This window comes from Haliotis rufescens, unplaced genomic scaffold (assembly GCF_023055435.1).
Source record: "Haliotis rufescens isolate VD_foot unplaced genomic scaffold, xgHalRufe1.0.p SCAF_4, whole genome shotgun sequence".
NCBI classification, from domain to species: Eukaryota; Metazoa; Mollusca; class Gastropoda; order Lepetellida; family Haliotidae; genus Haliotis; species Haliotis rufescens.
In genome coordinates this window covers 34,452,290-34,473,419 of record NW_025964112.1, presented here as the reverse complement: position 1 = coordinate 34,473,419, position 21,130 = coordinate 34,452,290, and the positions used below count along the sequence as shown (strand labels likewise).

The 21,130-nt window shown below is 41.0% G+C and overlaps 1 protein-coding gene across 1 annotated transcript in view; it reads left to right on the top strand.

Moving 5' to 3' along the window:
• The window catches only part of LOC124149869 (epidermal growth factor receptor-like), a 16,367-nt gene extending 2,210 nt beyond the window's left edge, over positions 1-14,157 (top strand). Inside the window, exons 3-7 of the mRNA XM_046521699.2 lie at positions 4,457-4,819; positions 6,951-7,082; positions 10,308-10,379; positions 11,181-11,299; positions 12,212-14,157. Coding sequence (XP_046377655.1) covers positions 4,457-4,819; positions 6,951-7,082; positions 10,308-10,379; positions 11,181-11,299; positions 12,212-12,301 — 776 coding nt within the window. The 3' untranslated portion in view covers positions 12,302-14,157. The remainder of the gene's footprint in view (positions 1-4,456; positions 4,820-6,950; positions 7,083-10,307; positions 10,380-11,180; positions 11,300-12,211) is intronic.
• The last annotated feature ends 6,973 nt before the right edge of the window (positions 14,158-21,130 follow it).

Below are 21,130 nucleotides of genomic sequence, written 5' to 3'. Positions count from 1 at the left end.
ACTTCTGTAAATATTAACAGATATTATATTGACTTGATATTCTTATACTAGTGGAAATTAATTCATGTGCACTATAAAAAAACATCAGAATAACATGAACATGTATTTTTTTTACAGAATCATGTAGAATACTCAAATGATTACCAATGATGATCCTGAAATTGCACGTGCATCCATTGCATGCATACAATTCCATGAGAAAGAAGTCCGTCACACATTCACAATGCACTGGTACAAATTCAAACACAGAGAGGAAATCGTTGGTAGTGTTTTACATGTGAAAAACAACTTTGTTGACGGCCAAACCTCGTCAACATAATGTCGCACCTATCTGGAAATGAGGGGCTGCGTGCAGTTGGAATGTTTGAAACTGGAATCGTACAATGCGTTATTACTAGGCCTTTTGGTGATCATCGTTAAACCACGCCAGTCACTCTGGGGTCGGTACCATCACACTGGCAACACCAGGGACCGACCACGTTCTGGATGTCCACAGTAACGTCACGTCGGCAAGACATCCGTCTGGCTCTCCCATGAAATCGGATGTCACACTGCAACTCTGAAAGCCCGATTCCCTTGCTTACGTCCGATTAGTGCAAGGACTGTGAGGAATCGGTGACGAGAGCATAACATCCGACCACGACGTCCAGCCGTACGTCCACGTTTTCTGCTACGTCATTGAACTGGTTACATGACTGGAGCTGAGTCCTTCTCACAGATTTTATATTGACAGCAGTGACGGCCGTCAGTGTGTATATCTTGACAGCAGTGACGGCCGTCAGCGTGTATATCTTGACAGCAGTGACGGCCGTCAGCGTGTTAATCTTGACAGCAGTGACGGTTGTCAGCGTGCTTATCTTGGCAGAAGTGACGGTTGTCAGCGTGTATATCTTGACAGCAGTGACGGTCGTCATCGTGCTTATCTTGGCTGAAGTGACGGTTGTCATCGTGCTTATCTTGACAGCAGTGACGGTCGTCATCGTGTATATCTTGACAGCAGTGACGGTCGTCATCGTGTTTCTCTTGACAGCAGTGACGGTCGTCATCGTGCTTATCTTGACAGCAGTGACGGTTGTCAGCGTGTATATCTTGACAGCAGTGACGGCCGTCATCGTGTTTCTCTTGACAGCAGTGACGGTCGTCATCGTGCTTATCTTGACAGCTGCGGCGGTCGTCATCGTGTATATCTTGACAGCAGTGACGGTCGTCATCGTGCTTATCTTGACAGCAGTGACGGTTGTCAGCGTGTATATCTTGACAGCAGTGACGGCCGTCATCGTGTTTCTCTTGACAGCAGTGACGGTCGTCATCGTGTTTATCTTGACAGCAGTGACGGTCGTCAGCGTGTTTATCTTGACAGCAGTGACGGTCGTCATCGTGCTTATCTTGACAGCAGTGACGGTCGTCATCGTGTTTATCTTGACAGCAGTGACGGTCGTCAGCGTGTTTATCGATGTCTGATTGAACGTTACGCTGACGTGTTTTTTTATTAAGTTCTGCATTCGGTTGAGAAGAGCGGTGTATGGCATGGGAAGGCAATACTGTACAAACCTGACTTGTAAACTGCCATTTGACCCCACTCCACTTTCAACCTTTAAGCAGAGCTTGACAGTGTCCTCATGAATTCATGTTTCATGGACATCAATATATTGTTATGTTGCCAAATTGTTCTATGTTAGCTTTTATTTATTACCTCCCATGAAAATGATGCACAGGAGCTAGTATTTATATACTGGTATTAATTTCAATGTCGTAAATTGACAATTAAGATGTCATTGGAGTACAATATTCATCACGTATGACAGTGAGTGAGTTGGGTTTAACGCCACTTTTAACAGTATTCTAGTTATATCATGGTGTGTCAGCTTAATGTGGGAGGGAAGCCTGACGTGATGCAGGTCTCAGACAGTAACCACTTCGGTGAAACCCACGAGCACGGGCGGGTATGGTGCTGACCAACCTAGAAACATAATCGGGACGAACCGGGATTCGAACCCACAATGATAGGTTTCTGGTGGGCCCAAGGGACGCAACTCTGCACAGCGAATCGCAGCGCCTTAGACGACAGGGCCACCCGTGCCCCCTTACGTATAACATGTATGACGGATCAATAGGTAGAGCTGTTAAAAATAATGCCCCTCCGAGAATGGCTTCAATTACGTATCAGATACGTTTTACCCAATGATGTTTTTCTGCAAGCTCCAACTGCTCTGAGTGGTGCTATCACAAGCTTGTAAACGTAGCAGCGTGTGTCATACAACACTTTCATTGGTGTGCTTTATTACGGGATTAGGCGACCTCGAGTCACCTCCCTTGAAGGGGGATAACTCGAGATGATAGCCTGTGACCCCCCTGTTGTTGCTGAGATAACTCACATTCCTTTGTCTCTAATTGGCTTGAACCCTGACCCGCGCTCCAACACATGTCGGGATGTGGAAGCTGTGAGAACACCAATAACGCAACCTGCAGCTGTAATACAATAGCTGTTTCTATCAGAATGTCCTTGCTGCAAGGTTGTACTGAATGATAAGTCCATGGATGTAGAGTAATTCTATCCTGATAATCAGACAAGTGAAACTTGTTCTTATGATTTATTTATTCCCTTTAAAGTACGTTGCTATATAAGTGAAACAATCTTGAACGTGACGTAAAACCTCACCTTATCTAATTTCTGTCAGAATCTTATAATTTTTAGTTGTTTTTGTGAAGAGTTTCGTGCGTACAGAGACCTACACTTGTTATAAATGTAACAATCCCTGGCTTACATGTGATGTACAGTGTATACATAATCATTTTACAAACTTTGAAAAATTTTAACATGCAAAGATGTTTATCTACAGTGATTTGATATATATGAGATCAGTTTGAATTTTGTCCACACACACATTTATTTCGTGAAAGGCCCCTGTGGCCACGGCATTCACGACCGACTCGTGCCAGTCCGGCACAAGCCGAATGGAGATTCCACACCCTCGAAGAAATCCATATTGGCATATGAACATGAATACTACCATTTGTGACCAACTTGTGCCATTCCGGAAAGATGTGACCTTGAGTTCATGCTTTGTGTGTTTGGTGTGCTCGGCATCATGTGGTGGCGGTTCCATTTCGAATTTTGGAAAAGGCCCCAGCAAAGTTTAAAAGGCCCCTTTTGGGTCAGGAAGGAGATTTTAGTTTGGATTCGGGAATTAACTGTGTAATTTGGATGTCTGTTGTGTTGTGTTGTGAAATTCGTTTGGTTTGAAGGGAAAGAAGGTGTGTTTGATAAGAAGAAGATAGCAATGGTAGTGGGCCATGTGGACAAGGGGGTGAGGGGATGGCTGGGCTAGATGGTAGCCTAATTTCGTACGTGTGGAGTCAATACTCAGTTGCAAAGGGTACAGGAGTTGATTTAAACCCCATTATTTAGTCACTGGATCAGTGTTTCAGGCAGGGCAGGATGAACAAATACCAGAATAATTACCTGCAGTGGTTGGTACAGAATACAATCACGCATATCATTCTCGAAGGCAAGGCCAGTTATATCTTCTTCTTGAACATCTGTATAGGTGGTAAAAAATTCATCTTTTTCACTACAGTCAATGATTGGGCTAAGGTTAGGGAACTTACGTTCTTTTCTGCCAAGTCTTGATCATTAAGTCATCGGGCCTGGAGGAGGCAGACCCGATTTGCAGATAATATCTACAGATATAGAGGATAATATGCCATCTCTGGAGATGTCTTCAGGTGAAACACTCTGTGAATCAAGCATGGAATTGTCAGTGACTGAGTATGAGGTTTTGTGGAAGGAAAGAGTCTTGAGGAGATGTGCTTCATTTGGCCGTTGAGGAAGAAAACTTCTGTTGGCTGGGGGGAGGGGACAAAATCGTTGACCGTTTTGTTTAGTGTGGACTATGTTGTCGGAGGCTGTGGTGGCAAGTGATGTGAGATTTAGGCTGTCGAGAGTGAAGACCTTATTTTGCCTGCTTTTGAATGAGCATGTTGGTGAGTGGAGGCATTGACATAATTGACATAATGCCGGGAAGGGTGTAGACCTCATGTTGCCTACTGTGAAAAAGAGGCAGTCGAGAATGAATACCTCAAGTGACCATGGTGAAGAGGCATGACACTTTGGGGTTGCTTGATGGTGATATAAAATGTGAAAGTGAAATGGGTTAAAGTGGGGATGAAGCAGTAGCAGGTGTCTGTACAGAAGATGATCTACATGCAAGGTTTACCCTGAAGTTTTTGATATCTTCGAGTACAGCCAGGCATTCTTTTCAGCAGTATAGAGAGAGCGGCCACCATTACATATCTCAAGTTCTCTCCTATGAGAATCACGTTGCCGAAAGTGTACCCTTTTGCACTTGAAGATGCATCGGTTGTGACGATTTTAACAGTATTCCCAAGAATAAACGATTATATGTGTCATATTGAAGTAGAACAATCCATCAATGTTTTTACCTTTCACACACAGGTTGCCATGGTACCGAGGTCGGGTTTGGCTACTCGGGAACCTTGGATCTACATTACCAGAATCTGAAGAATCGGTACCAGGACTGCACGTATGTCCATGGTAACCTGGAAATCACCAATCTAGACGATCCCCAAATAGAGTATGACCTCAGTTTCCTGTCCAAGATCCGCTACGTCAGTGGGTATATTCTGATTGGCTTGGTGACGGAGATCGCGAGGATACCCTTGACGTCCCTGGAGGTTGTCAGGGGCAACAACACATACCGTGTGAGAGGGGAGGAGTACAGTCTCATCGTGGCTCTGACGTCACGATTCCCTGATGTCAACGTTGGTCTGAAGGAGCTGCATATGCCGTCCCTGAAAGGTCTGTGGTTGAACTGGTTAAGATGTGTGTCTGTGCTGGTTTAGATTTGCCTGCACAGATTGACGTAGGAATGAAGCTCTATGCTATATTTCACTATGGGATGTTTAGATACATGATCGGTACTCCACGTTGAGATGTTTAGATTCATGACCGGTACTCCACGTTGAGATGTTTAGATACATGACCGGTACTCCACGTTGAGATGTTTAGATACATGACCGGTACTCCACGTTGAGATGTTTAGATACATGACCGGTACTCCACGTTGAGATGTTTAGATACATGACCGGTACTCCTCGTTGAGATGTTTAGATACATGACGGGTACTCCTCGTTGAGATGTTTAGATACATGACGGGTACTCCACGTTGAGATGTTTAGATACATGACCGGTACTCCACGTTGAGATGTTTAGATACATGACCGGTACTCCACGTTGAGATATTTAGATACATGACCGGTACTCCACGTTGGGATGTTTATATATATATATATGATCTATACTCCACATTGGTATTACCTGTACTCAACGTTTGGATATATGAGCTATACTTCACATTGGGATCTTTAGATATATGACCTGTATTCTGCTTTGTGATGTTTAGATATACGACCTGTACTCTATGTTCGGGTGTTTAGATATATGATCTGTACCCCACGTTGGGGTGTTTAGATATGTGACCTGTACTCCATGTTGGGGTGTTTAGATATATGACCTGTACTCCACGTTGGAAGTTTGGAAATATGACCTGTACTCCATGTTGGGATGTTTAGATATATGACATGTACTACTTTGGAAGTTTGGAAATATGACCTGTACTCCATGTTGGGGTGTTTAGATATATGACCTGTACTCTACGTTGGAAGTTTGGAAATATGAGTTGTACTCCATGTTGGGGTGTTTAGATATACGACATGTACTCAACGTTGGAAGTTTGGAAATATGAGTTGTACTCCATGTTGGGGTGTTTAGATATACGACATGTACTCAACGTTGGAAGTTTGGAAATATGACCTGTACTCCATGTTGGGGTGTTTGGATATACGACATGTACTCTACGTTGGAAGTTTGGAAATATGACCTGTACTCCATGTTGGGGTGTTTAGATATACGACATGTACTCTACGTTGGAAGTTTGGAAATATGACCTGTACTCCATGTTGGGGTGTTTGATATACGACATGTACTCTACGTTGGAAGTTTGGAAATATGACCTGTACTCAACGTTTGGAAATATGACCTGTACTCCATGTTGGGGTGTTTAGATATACGACATGTACTCAACGTTGGAAGTTTGGGTATATGACCTGTACTCCATGTTAGGGTGTTTAGATATACGACATGTGCTCTACGTTGGAAGTTTGGGTATATGACCTGTACTCCATGTTAGGGTGTTTAGATATACGACATGTACTCTACGTTGGAAGTTTGGAAATATGACCTGTACTCAACGTTTGGATATATGAGCTATACTTCAAATTGGGATCTTTAGATATATGACCTGTATTCTGCGTTGTGATGTTGAGATATATGACCTGTACTCTATGTTCGGGTGTTTAGATATATGATCTGTACCCCACGTTGGGGTGTTTAGATATGTGACCTGTACTCCATGTTGGGGTGTTTAGATATATGACCTGTACTCCATGTTGGAAGTTTGGAAATATGACCTGTACTCCATGTTTTGGTGTTTAGATATACGACATGTGCTCTACGTTGGAAGTTTGGGTATATGACCTGTACTCCATGTTGGGATGTGTAGATAAATGACCTGTACTCTACGTTGGAAGTTTGGAAATATGACCTGTACTCCATGTTGGGATATTTAGATATATGACCTATTCTCAATTTCCATATCATAAACCCTAGATATCCTTTCTGAAAGTGACTCCAGTTCTTCCGCACCATGTTGTTTCCATACACAGTGGCAATGATTCTCTGAAATTATAAAGAAATTAATTCTTATTTAGACGGGTTTTTTATCATTTATGATAGACGAGAATGGTCTGCTGTCTTGTATCTGTGAAGGTATGTGTGCGTCTGTGTGTGGACGGATATTATGGTTGGATGTAAACTATGATCCAGTACACCAATACACAAATGCTATAAATGCCGATTCCTGTGTTGACAGAGGTGACTATGGGGAAAGTGTTGTTTTCCCAGAACCCCGCGCTCTGCTACGTCGACACCATCGACTGGGACACCATCACCCACGGCAGAAACAACTCCATCAACTTCGGGGAGCTGGCCTCTTCAGAAACATGTGAGTAGCTGTTAAAGCCTGATTCTATCCCATTCTTCAAGCTCTTGCCATTAATTGTCAATAAACAAGCTATAAGCGGCGTCAAACTTTACATCACGCGAACAACTACATCTTCGTTGTGGGGGCCGTAAAATCGTCTTCGGAGCAAGGAGGATTCAAGTCCATGCATTATGCATGTCGACCCATTTCGGAGTCTCTGGATCACCATGACAGAACATTGTAGACATGCTGTATGCACCTTATTGTATATTTCACTTGTCGTAAGAGTCGACAATGCTTGTCGTAAGAGGCGACTAATTGGATCGGGTGGACAGGCTCGCTGACTTGGTTGATGCATGCCATTGTATCCCAATTGCGATCGATGCTCATGATGTATATCACTGTATTGTCTGGTCCAGACTCGATTATTTACAGACCGCCGTCAAATAGCTGGAATATTCCTGAGTGCGTTGTTAACAAACAATCCTACACCATCTTTCATAACATGATGCTACGCGACGGTGAGTGCATGCTGTGTGGTGTGCGGTCACGACGATCAATAAGTATTCCAGAAGGGACTGAGGGTTGGTTGTATGAACAAAGATCCAATAGCATTCAACCATCACACGATGATGACTACCTGATCCGTCGAATCCGACTCTTCATCATTTTGTCCAAAGAAAATCCACAAGGATAAGGACAGAAAGAGTAAGTGAGTGAGTTAGTTTAACGCCTCTTTGAACAGTAGTTCAGTCATGATACGGCTTGACGATCCAATGTAGGCGAATAGCCATAAGTTCTTCTGATCCTTGACTATTCCAAGTGAAACCTACGAGGCATGGTTATACCAAGTCAAGGATAATCGAGCGAATCTGAATGGCATTGGCAACTCTAAGCCAGAAAGAGGCATACATGTCTCCGATCAAAATGACACATGTATGTGTTTGTTTGTTTGTATTTATAGTTTGGTATACGACATGCATATGTATTAGCACTGCACAAGGTCCAAAATGGTTAAAATGTATGCTGTGGTCGGGTAACGTGTGAATGGGTAAGCGTATGTTGTTTAACGCCGCAGTCACCAATATTCCAACTGTATCTCGGCTGTTAATCATCGTGTTTGAACCACACAAACCAGGGGTTGATATTATGAGCAATACATGATGTGGAAGGATGCCACGCAGTCAACAAAGTCACTGAGTCTGACCACCCGATCCGCTTATTATGAACTACGGATATAACGAACTAATCTCAATCTCGGGAGTTCGTTATAAGCATGTTCTTGCAGAAGTTACATTTACATTCTTACGTTCTTACTCTTAAACCCGGGATCATTCATTTCCTGTCTGGCACATCCAACATGACCAGAAATAGAACTTATTAAAAGAAATCACACACAATCGCCCTACCCTGCGGCAATATATCAGATAGCAATCATTTCGAGATAGGAAGTCATAATTGGCAAATTCTCACTGCTCGTATACAGTCCTGAACGTTTCAGTTTTGATAACATTGTTGACTTTATCACAACGGTCAATCAACATCTCACTCCGATAGATCGATTCGGTTGTGTGCGTCGTGTGGTAGCCATTTTATATCGAACAAACATTGAAGAATATCTGATTTACACAGAGATCGTTAAGTTTCAAAGCGAGATTTCAAAACACATCAATACCATCTCTACGAGTTTCGCAGAAAGACATTGAACACTTTGAGGGGTATACTAGGAAACCCAATTCGAAGTCGGTTGTCATGGCCGAGATTGATAATCGATGACTCGCCTCGTGAAGTTGTCTCCCTTTGTCCTAATGCTGATTAGAATCACCAGAGATCTTAGTGCTACTACTGTCGTAAGTCGATGTTGAAATATTCAGAACAAAGATTGCTTTCCGGAACGTGATTTTTTCACCTTGATATTTTGTTAGTGTCTTAACTTGGATCGGTGATATAATATCACGGAGTGTTACAGAGACGTCCCTGGTTTACGGCATTGCTGGGCTCGTGGTGGGGAAGTTATCAAGGCTCGGTGGCACTGTTGAATAATGATTTCATCAACCGAATGTCTGTGTTCGGATATGAGTTTATGGCAGTCGTGGCATAAATATGGTTAAATATGGTTTTGTGGCTATTGGTCATAGGAGCTGTAACCGCGTGGTTTGATTCATTGCCGAGTCAGGAGCACTTCCACTCGCATTCAATAATACTCCTCCTGCCACAAAGGCTGGACTAGTCAATCCGGTGTTTGATTTTCTCCATGCCAATATTTCCGAAACCCTGTAGCCCAGACAAAATTATTGAGCACAACAAATCGTAATAAATATTGTACAATGTCAACACAGATATACTGAGAGCAGACAGATCCGATGTTCTGTATTAAGAATATATATATGTTTTTTTAAAATACGATAAATAAGAATATAAGAAATATATCTATTTTATTATTTACTGAGCGGAACAACACGACACGTGTTTCTGTAGAGAGGAGTGTTTGATAGTAATTACCAATTACATTAATCAATTAATTTTATTCGAACTTCGGATCCTGACCTGCGCTAGGCTTGGCAACATATGACTGTGTAATTCATACGCTTGTAGCATAAAAACATGTATGTCATACCCCAGACATAAGTATGCAAATTTCATACCGGGCAAAGGCCCGTTTGACGCTGTGCAGAGTTTCAACCCATAGGCGTGCCAGAAACCTATGATCGTGGGTTCGAATCCTAGATCCGACCCTATGTCGACCCTACCGATGTAAAAAAATGTATCACTTCGATCTTTCCACCTTTTTCCTGTTGTTCAAAGTGGCGATAGACCAAATTCACTCACTCACAGCACAGAAACACATCGGGTCAAAAACCAAATATTGTTTGGTGGCAAAATATACCATTAGCCTTAGCATGCTGAGAGGAGACAAAAATGGTTGATTGGATGCTGGACCTATCTGATTTGGTATACAAAGTCCTGGATGGTCACTTATGCTATACATCACTTGGACCCAGACAAGGTGCGATTAAGTTGGTTACAAGTATCCGTAAAATATGTGTGACATGGCTAACTGCGGCGTAAAATGACATTAAACCAGAACTTTCTAGAGAAGAACTCGGAATACAGTCCATATATAAATGGCGTTTCTTGGGAAATTGGTAGCCTGCATGCTAGTGTGACTGGTCCAGTCTCGCCTCTGTATCCTCCTTTTCTCCAGTGGTATTACTCACATTGATGGCGTTGTGCTGTCCTTCACAGGTGACAACTGCTCTGACGAGTGTGACGTGGACGGCATCCGGCGGTGCTGGTCGTACGACATCTGTCAGGAGGGTGAGCCTTGTTCATGTCACTTTACTTGTGGATTTCAGTATACCTGGATATGAGAAACGACCGCAAGTGATGAGATTTAATATAGGGTATTGTATATGGGAGAACACCATACCAATTATAGCAAGTCATTCCTGGTGTAAACTGCAGGGCAAAAGAAAGTATACATCCATGTTTGATAGTAGCTAAAATTGAAACAAACAAGAAATGGTTGTTCGATGGTGATGTATTTGATTCGGGGATTAGAGTAGCGTTTTGGACTGTTTTCAGCCTGGTAACGTTTTGATAATGTTTGTAATTGTTTATTATATTCTATTTTAGTTCTATCTATCTATCTATCTATCTATCTATCTATGCTTTCTTTTTCCCTGCAGTTTACTTTAATAGGTGTATTTAACGCGTACTGTACAGAGTACTGCCTGGATTTGCATTTACAAATATAAGTCCATTATTGATAATTTTAGTCACTCCTTAGATTAGTAACATTTCTCTGTGTATTGTACAATTGCAAGGGTGTTTTAGAGTTGTTCTGTGGTCTGCAATAATGCACGCATATTTGCAGGATTTTGACACTCAGTCCTCTGACTCCCGCTGCCAATATTTGAAGAAAATCCGAACATGTGTTCTTCAGTTTTAGGCCAAAACATAATATTACCACACACAGATATTGAACGAAGCGTTGTAGAATATGCCATAGGCGAAATTTAGTTAGAAAATCCTCTGGACTTTGAGGTTTTCGCTTGAAACAAATACAGAGACCTTTGGGTCAATGATTGTTTAAATATCGTCTTATTGTCCATGCAGTGAACACCGAGAGATGTGAGGAGTCCTGCCCCTACCGCTGCTTCGGGCCTGAGGTGGGGCAGTGTTGTCACGCCACCTGTGCTGTCGGCTGCACGGGACCCACGGAGCGTGACTGTCTGGTAAGTGAGACTTACTTAGTAATTAGTGTGTGAGTTCGAATTGACCCGGCTTTTCACAAAATGTTCCTTACATGACGACGTGTCAGCTTGCTTTAGAAGGAAATCCCCCAAAGTGTCAGATGTTTGCCTTTATGGAGAAATCATTCGATTTGACGACCTGGGAACTAAGGGGCATAACTCTGTGAAGCAAGCTGTTTGCCTATCATGGCGGGTATCTTGGAACCGCATTTCTGTTGCATCACGTGATGTCGGACGAATGTCTGAAGTGATGCCGATCGTACCACATTGGTGCATCTCGCGATCACTGGTGTGGTGCAGCCGAACCTAGACTCATAATCAGGACGAGTCCCGGGTTCGAACCCACGATCATGGTTTTCTGGCACGCCTACGTATTTAAACTTTGCACAGAGAGTTGCGTTGCCTTAGATGCCCAACCATGGCAACAACGATAAGAGTCCTTCATCATTTTGAGAACCATCATCGAGGATTCAGTGTATTGGGTGTCCATATCTTTACAATAAATACCCTTGGCCCATTCATTGACACAGCTTCGTTGTGAGCCCGATTTGAATGTCTCGACGATGAAAATAGCCGTCCGGTCAAAATAACTCTCCTGTGCGAGAGAAATCCTGTTACCGATAGGAAAGAGGGAGATAATGACGTCACTTCCGAAACGAAATAGGTCCAGGGTATTTACGGTAATAGAATGGAGATATTATACTCAGGATAATTAAGGATGACAACCAAACACACTCTTGTAGGGCTGCCTTTAGGATGTGTGAGTAAGAATGAGAAAATGTTCAACAAGAAAAGGAATCTAAATGTTGATTCTGTTCGCAATCCTGATCGATATCGATGATGATTATGGCAATGTGGTTAACGAAAATCGTTATGTTTTTATTTCTCTCTCAGGCCTGTAAAGACTACCACTACAATGACCACTGTACATCCCACTGTCCTGACAAGAGCTACCCTCGCAACCAAGAGTGTATACCCTTCTGAGGGCAATGGTTGCAACAATTATCAATCAACAGCCTTTAGGTAGCAGTGAATTCTCAAATGTCATGAAAATCAAGACGAAAAATGAAATGACCACTTACTGCATCCATCGTAAAGAATATCGACCAACGTTAAAGGGAGTCATCGTGAGATACCCAAAGACTGGAAGATCTAAAGTAACACGTGACAAGAATACGTCACAATATTAATCTTTTTTTTACACCAGTCTTATCACAACCACTATCTTTATTGAACGTATCCCGTGAAACAACGATTATGCTAAAAATAATGGAAAATATAAGACTTGCTTGGGGATTGAGCAGCGCTTGGAATAAGCGCTCGATGTCTACCTTTAAAGTAGAACTAAGCTCCACGGCCTGCTGGTGCGAGATTTCCTAGTCTTGGTCATATAACATAACGTTGTAAATGTAACGCTGGAAGATTGTCATAGTGTCATGGAAATGACTGACTTACTGGTTACTATATAGCACAATGTGTGAGATTGCAGACAAAGAAAAGGGTGTTTTAGCGACTTGAATCAAAGGTGGCGATGGGATAAGACCCTTTTCCCAGTGGAAATGTCCACTAAAATTTTAAAGTTGCGGAAAACAAAGATATGTGGGTGTGAAAATTATCAAATGAACTATCCATTGCAAACAAATCGTATTGTACGTACTGACAGAACTAAAATTCTGGTATTTTTTACAACGTAGTAATGCATTTATATAATTTTAAGAAATCATATGTGTGACAGTTGTTATATTAATTACATATATTGAACATCATTTAATCAACTCTTCATCCTGCAAGTGTCTATGCAATTATTGTTGTAATCGTTGTCTGTATGTTGTAATTATTTGTTTTGATGTTGTATTCGTGCACAGTTTGAATAATGAATATATTATGGGTGAATTTCTGTATTGAAGAACGAATCAATTCAACGCATTTGTTACCATGTTTATTTTCTTACCACGCCTATTTATGAATTATCAGTTATAAGGATGGACACAGCCCTCTTTGTTGTAGGATGTCCCCAGAGCAGCGGTGTTAAACACGATGTTTAGGTACAAGCGTGCTATTGTAACTCAGACTTTTTTAATATTTCTTTTGTTTTTTGTATATATTAGTTTGACTGTTTTCAACACAATTCTAACACGAATGGGTTATTAAATTCACCCGGAGTAAAATGAATAGAAGTTTTCAGTCAGTGTTTATCTTTTCATAATTCAAATGGAACGACATTATTTTCATAAAATATTGTGTTTCAGGTACCGTTATGTGTTCATCATTTAAGGTAATTCAATTTAAATTTAATCGATTTGGGAATAGTCGATGAAACGGTTTCGAATTTATGCGTTCTTGTTCTCAAGTTTAAGTATTCTTAGTTTGAGTCCACTGACAGTAGAGGCATCTATGTTAAAGTTATTTTCTGATTGTGTTGACAAAACTTGTTGGAAGTGATGTTCAACCCAGGGCCCTGTTTCACAAGCGGTCGTATCGTTAAGAACTGTCGCGAGTCTATGTTGAACTATTGGAACTGGGGCCGAGTGTTGTGTGGGCCAAAATAAACTACCTGTTAAAGAAAGATGAAAAACAGTAATATTATTGAAAACAAATATTGTCGGTTTTGTTGAGGATTCGAACGCAATGAAAGTCCTTAGATTTATTTAAACGTCCTCCCTAACCAAAGGATTAATCATCAATAATGTGAACGTATTGTGTTGTTTATCGAGTTACAGGTGTAAACTTCACACGCACGTATCCAGACATTTTTCCATATGTACGAACCCAACACACCATGTTGTTGTTCTGTAATTCATAAGATTACTTTTGACTCAATAAACATTGATTTTACTTCTCTTGGGCGTTCTATTAAATGTCTAACCGCATGTTACGTAAATACATATTACACGAGTCACGAATCGATACGGGCCACAACGGAATTACTCACGCTTTGACAAAAACCAATAATGAAATATGCATGTTCATTTTATTGACACCCAACCTTACATGAAATCTACAAGCTGCGTCATTCAAGGCTAAAACACATCAAAGAATCTATTTCAATGATGTCATCAATGACGAATGATCGATAGATATCAATCACCTGAATGTCACCATCTTTATTGCTTCCAAAGCGGAGCCAAGATTGTTTCGCTATGCAAATCGAATCGTAATTTAATTGACAGTGGATTAGTGATCTAAAGCAACCGAAATTACAGGTTTGTGTTGTTACGATCAGGATCCGTGTTCGACGATTTTATTGACAAAAGATCAAGGTTAGGTTACTCATCAAGAAGAAGATAATTTGTGCTATGCTGCCAAACACCTGATGATGAAATTGACGCATGGCGCCTGTCAATCAGATGTAGCTTGGATTGGCGTGTGGCGATGCAACTGACAAGTGATGTCAGCGTCCTTTGAAATTCATCACACACGTGTAAGCGATGTATGATTAAAACGCAGAGATGAAACAAATTAGGAACTGGCACGAAACTATCTTGTTAATTTCTGGATTTGTCACTTTCATGCTATTGACAGATTACAAATGAAACATGTGCAAATATTGCCCAAGTTCTTATCATACACCCACGTGCACGCTTCCCTTCAGAGCGCGTTCTTTATCGTTGTGATGTTGACTGTTATTGTATAAAATAGTTCATATTTTCTGAAAATAGTTATATTTTTTATTGATTTTTGTATGCCAGTTCCATGAGATATAGAAAAAGAAGTTTATTTCGAAAAGGTAGTTATTTTATATAGAGAGTAAATATTCGATGTTTACAAATGTAAAATAAGACTTGGATCTCAATTTACAAGTATCAAATTGTCAAGTTGTAGAGTATTTGTCCACAATAGTGCTGACACCTGCACGCTGGACTTGGTATGACGTATGCAACGGCATATCAGAGAGAATACCGCAGATCTTGCATTTTGACAACGGCGATTGCACAAATATGATCACCTAGCATAGGACACAATTAAATATATTTCTATTCTTTGCTGATGAAAAGACATAAGATACACTAGATAAAAGCGACAAAACCATTTCCATATTCATAAGACATTTCTACCAAAAACGGGTTTTTTCGACTATATCATGAGCATGTGTTTATGAACCACTATCAAATAGTGATGATACCAGGTGTTCGCGAAACTGGGAGCGTATCCTGTTCCACCGGCGGATCTCGTCACAAACACATGCAAAGGCAAGTCAATTGTTAACCTAAAAACAAGGGAACATATGGTACAAAGATACGAAGATCATATTAACATCATTTTGAAAGAACAATTATGATGGTATGGGCCGTATGGTTTTACGGATTGATAAATCTTTAACTTGTTTGCTCGTCACGCCGAAGGCCAGTGGTCGAATCCCCACATGGGTACAGTGTGAGAAGTCAATCTTTGCTATCCCCGGGCTATATTGCTGAAATATTGCTAAAAGCGGCGTAAAACCAAACTCACTCAGCACTCTGTATCCCACTCGTCAAGATGTACACCCGACTAGCCTGTGTCCAAGCGTGTAAGATAGGGTCAAAAGAAAGCCACAACCCAGAGTTGCCTTGCTTTTCTGAACTGTTGTAGCCTTGCACTACTAACAAGACGTTTCAATTTGAAACTTTGAGTTGTCCAAATTCTGATTTATAATGTTCAAAATCTTTTGAGGGTATGAAATCGAAGACTCTATAAACCTTCAAAGAAAAAGAGAGGAGTTTCGTGTCACGTGCTTCTAACAAAATCTCAGTTTGATGTTAAGACCATATATAGTTTTGCCGTTAAGTACATGAAGACAGCTGCGACGCAGTGTAGTAATGAGAAGGTTGTACACTGCTTCTAGCAGTACTTCAGTAAAATCACGGCGTGACTACTGTACATGTGGGCGCAAATCCTGAAGTGACACAAGATGGTTGACATTTATAACTCAAGAGGAAGGGTTTCATTCAGACCAAAGATACCATTCCTGGCGAATCTTGGTTCGACCACAAAATCCCGTAGATCCTGAAACGACTAAGACGTGTAACGCCTACGACCAATGGCCTTGGATCATCAGTTAAGTCATCAACTATAAACACATTAAAAAAATAAGCACATTATCAAAAACAAAACAAAACATGAAAACATGAAAAACGTCACTTGAAAGGAAGCCTTGATATATCTCTAACGTACATTGACATACGATGACGAATGTAAAGAAACAACTGATGCAATCAGTGATGACATTGATTAGCCACCCACGTCACGTCGCATCCTTATGAATATTTTACAGTAATGTAATTGAACCAGAGAACGATGGTTGTATTGATCAGCTTCGCGAAGACCTTTCAACACGCAACTTTGTTTATATGTGAGAAACTGACATTCAGAGACACAAGTGAGTTTGTACAGATGTCATAATTAAATAACGTCCTGGTACTTCAGCCGATTGTCTATATAGTTTATGCATTTTGGGTGAATTGTTTCAGTAAACGCCTGTTGAGGTGTCGTTTTGTCTTAAACTCTCCCAGAAGTTTTTGCCGATATTGGGGGTTTAGTGAGGATTGGCTATGCACTGAGACAACACGTTGGGATGTCATACACTGAGATGAAGACCGCTCATCGACCTGAAGACTGTATAATGCAGGCCATCCCTGCAGGTCACCTGTCATGAGCTATTGTACGTCATCCTGTTAATACATCACTCGCGGTCTTGGTTGGGGAATCACTTTTCTATTTGATTTAGTGCATGTTGTTGAAGTGAGTGAGTAAGTTGGGTTAAACACCGCTTTGAACAGTATTCCAGTTATAATTGGGCGTTTCCGCTAGGTGTGGGAGCATGTACTTTGAGGCCACAGAAAACAAATTTGCTATATGACGTCGGTCTGTGACTATTCGACTGTTGGTCAACAAACCAGTGGTTGACTAGTTCAGGTGAGGTGAAATGCGGTTTAACGTCGTGTCCAAGATTATTGCATTTATATAACGACATGCATACACGTGTGTGTATGGCTGCTTGTACTAGTCCAGACTTATGCCGATTTTATCATGCTAGCCCACTGAGATACCAGTTTAACAGGAATACCCCAGTATACACAGTATACTATCTCCGATCCGACCAGTCCTTGTTTTAGCCCCTTAATGTTATGCCGAGCGTCAGGCAGAGTAACAGTACTATCTTACAACAACGTCTTTTGGTTAAGACGCAGCCGGGGATCGAACCCCGAACCTTCCGCTCTCCGGGCGAACGCTGTACCACCAGACCACGGAGGCGATGACAAGTTCAGCATCCGTTCATGCTGTAGGGGGCATGCATGGTGACACAATCAGCCAAACAAGTCAGCCACTGTACCCTCCCGATCCCCTTTAGTCGGCACTATACGATAAGAATAGGGCCCTCGGCCTCCGTGCCGCAGTGTCCCCAGAGGAGTTTAACATGCCCCTGGTATAGCAGGTACAGAAGCTCACCTCTATACAGTGATATCACATTAAAGCTGTGAGGACGTGCCAACCTAAACTCCCGGGCAAAGGAAATATACACCCATGTTTGACGGTTGCTAAAATGAAAACAAACAAGAAATGGTTAATCGATGGGGATGTTTTTGACAAAGATATCATAGTTGTGTTTTGGATCTCTAGTTTGCAGTGTTTCGGCGACTGTTTTCAGCCTAGTAACGTTTTGATAACGTTTGTAATTTTTTGGTCAAATCCAATTTTCAAGTGCATACTTTCTTTTGTCCGATAGTTTAGTTATGTTTGTAAGCAAGACATAATGCACAATAATTGGATACACTGGTTTGCTATAGATCCTCCGAAGATGTTGTGATAAACCTCATACTTTGTTGTATATTCTGTGAGAAGATTAATGTCCACAAGTCATTCTCCACAGTCTTATTTCCCTGATATGATTCCAGGGAAACTCATGTAAAACAGAGTCAGAGGTATTGCTGGATACTGACAAGGAACATTATTATGTACATATATATGTACCTGTAAGAACAACAAAAGTAATAAGTAAAGAAAAGTGGAAACTTAGCAAGGTGACGTTCTTACATATATATATATATATAATATATACAATATCTGCCTCTTCGCTTCATTCCACATGATGAAGGAGTATGTATAAACACCGAAACGTTGTGTTCCTCTGACATCCACAAATTCTCTTCCTATGTGTTTCACTTCCAAAATCCGGTTGCTCATGTTCAAATAGTATTTAGACACGTTTCTTCTGATAACGAGCAGTTGCGCTCCCTTCATTGCAAGGTTGGGTTCAGTTTGACGAGGTGTCGATTTCCATGGGGAGAATGATGGATGGGGTGTGTGTGGTTGGTTGGTGTGTGTGTGTGTGTGTGTGTGTGTGTGTGTGTGTGAGAGAGAGAGAGAGAGAGAGGGGGCGGGGGTGCTCTGGGGTAGATTATGATCACCTGTAGCAGTAACTACATGCTACAGTATGCAAGAAGTAACCAACTTCTCCCGTTACACTTGACCGCCAGATGACCACAAGTGATTAGCGGTGCCTTGTGTCAACTGACCATCGGTTGCCTATTTCATCCAATTTCAAGCGTGAAAATATGGCTCAGAATGATACTCAAAACCTGTCTTTATGGATGTGAATTACTCTATGACATCAAGGGTCAACATGCCGCTCTGTTGGAAGGCACGCAAACATATTTTGCACGCATTGTACAGGGTCTTGATAAAAGATCTCCTTCAGAATCCACTATTGCGAAACTTGGACTTTGGACAATTACTGCATATATTGATAAATGAAAACTTTTATTTCTTGGTCGTTTAAGCAATCTGAACTGTAATAACTTTGCAAAAAATATTTTTTGTGCGTCCATTGCAAGCCCTGTCAATTCAAAGACAATGTGTGGAGAACTTAAATCAACACTTGATAAATACAATCTGGTTACCTACCTTAGTAAATATACTCGGTATGGTACTTCCCCCCCCCCCCCCCCCCCCCCCCCCGAAATTGAAATGGAGAAATCATGTTAATGAAACCAAATGCAAATACGAAGAACAATTATGGCTCACAAATGTATCAAATAACGCAAACATGTCCCGTTATAAGAGAATTCATACGAAATCAACATACCATGTACTTTGACAATTAGCTTTTCTGTACCCGGAATATCTACCTGCTTTACAACTTTGTGTGAAAGTGAATGCAAGCTCTGTAATAGGAATGCTTTCGACTCTGACAGCCAGATTATTTTACATTGTGAAGCGCTTATATCAGAAGGAAATGCGTTTTTCTCTTCTCCCATTAATTTACGTTACGTTAAAAAATATGTTGATTTTGAAATGCAAGACGAAACAGATATGTTATCATTCTTATTTGGGGCTGAAACCAAATTTACTCTCAATCTGGATCAACACATCTGGGAAACTATTATACTACAATACTATATTACAAACTAAGGCATCTTTTGATACATACCTTTTAGTATCTATCTATCTCTCTCTCTCTCTCTCTCTCTCTCTCTCTCTCTCTCTCTCTCTCTCTCTCTCTCTCTCTATTTCTCTCTCTCTCTCTCTTTCTCCACACTTAGAACATATCTCTTTCGTTTTCACAATAATTAGGTTTAAACTTTAATTAAGTAAAAATTGAAAATTGGACGTTACTGAAACGTTACTAGGCTGGAAACAGTCGCCGAAGGACTTCAGCTTCAAAACACAACTATGATACCTGTATTAAATGCATCATCATCGAATGACCACTTTTTTGTTTGTTTGAGGTTTGGCCATCAAACATGGTTATGTACGTCCTTTAGCCCAGCAGTTTATACTAACACGTCACCCATGCCGCAACAGTGTAGAATAGTCCACAACTTAATATCCATGTGTATAAAAACAGATTTGACTGGCATGTATGGTACATTATACGATTTATGTGGCAGATACAACTTAAAGGAAGGAATCGACCCATATCCACGTCTGGGAGACTTAATGTGCCACATGATCTGAATATGTCACAACGTAATTCCCTTTTCTGTAGATGACACCAGTTAGAACTACCGGTAAGAAAAAACGGACGCTACGATAACTTAAGCCTCCATATTGGTTTCAGCATAAAGCTGCGCTTGAATTTAGCACTCGATAGTCACCTTAAATTCTTAAGGGTGAAATTACAATGGCAGTAATTTGGGATAAATTTGACGTGTCGCACAGATACAATATATGACCTGATCGGCTGATTATTCGTCATGCCACGACGGCGTGCGTCGGCGTTCATTATGTTTACCACTGGTTTACCGGGACCAATAAGTGGCCGACGTTATAGAGATAAATATTACTGAGTGCAGCGTAAAATAACAGTCACTCACTCATAAACGTATTTTCATAAGCCAATTCCGTAGCATCCTCTCCCATCCAAAACATAAATCTTGTAGATTTGGCCGATTTTCTATCATAAGAACCCATGGAGGTATCAGACATATGAAGTTATCATAAGTTAAAAATTAGATGTATGACCAACTATCAACACTCGCACGAAGTTTAAAAGTAGGAAATTGACATTTCACAATACCAGAATATTTTAAAAGAGATTAAAAGAGTATTAAAATCTGTTGTGTCACCAGAACACTGGTGTATTTTTGCGTTCAAAATTATTTCATGTCAAACAGTTTATCAAAGCTTACTGCACTTCGAAATAGTCTTGCGTCTATATTTCACCTTCAGTCCACAGCCCGTATACTCCCAGAAAGTGTTTCGTTCAAGGAGGAAGTCTCGCTTTGTTTCATGAACCTGTGCTGTCCAGTTCGGAGTGGAGATGTGCGTACACCTAATTAGCTAACAATGTAAGTAATTTATATGTACTTCCAAGTACCATGTTTTTGTGAATGT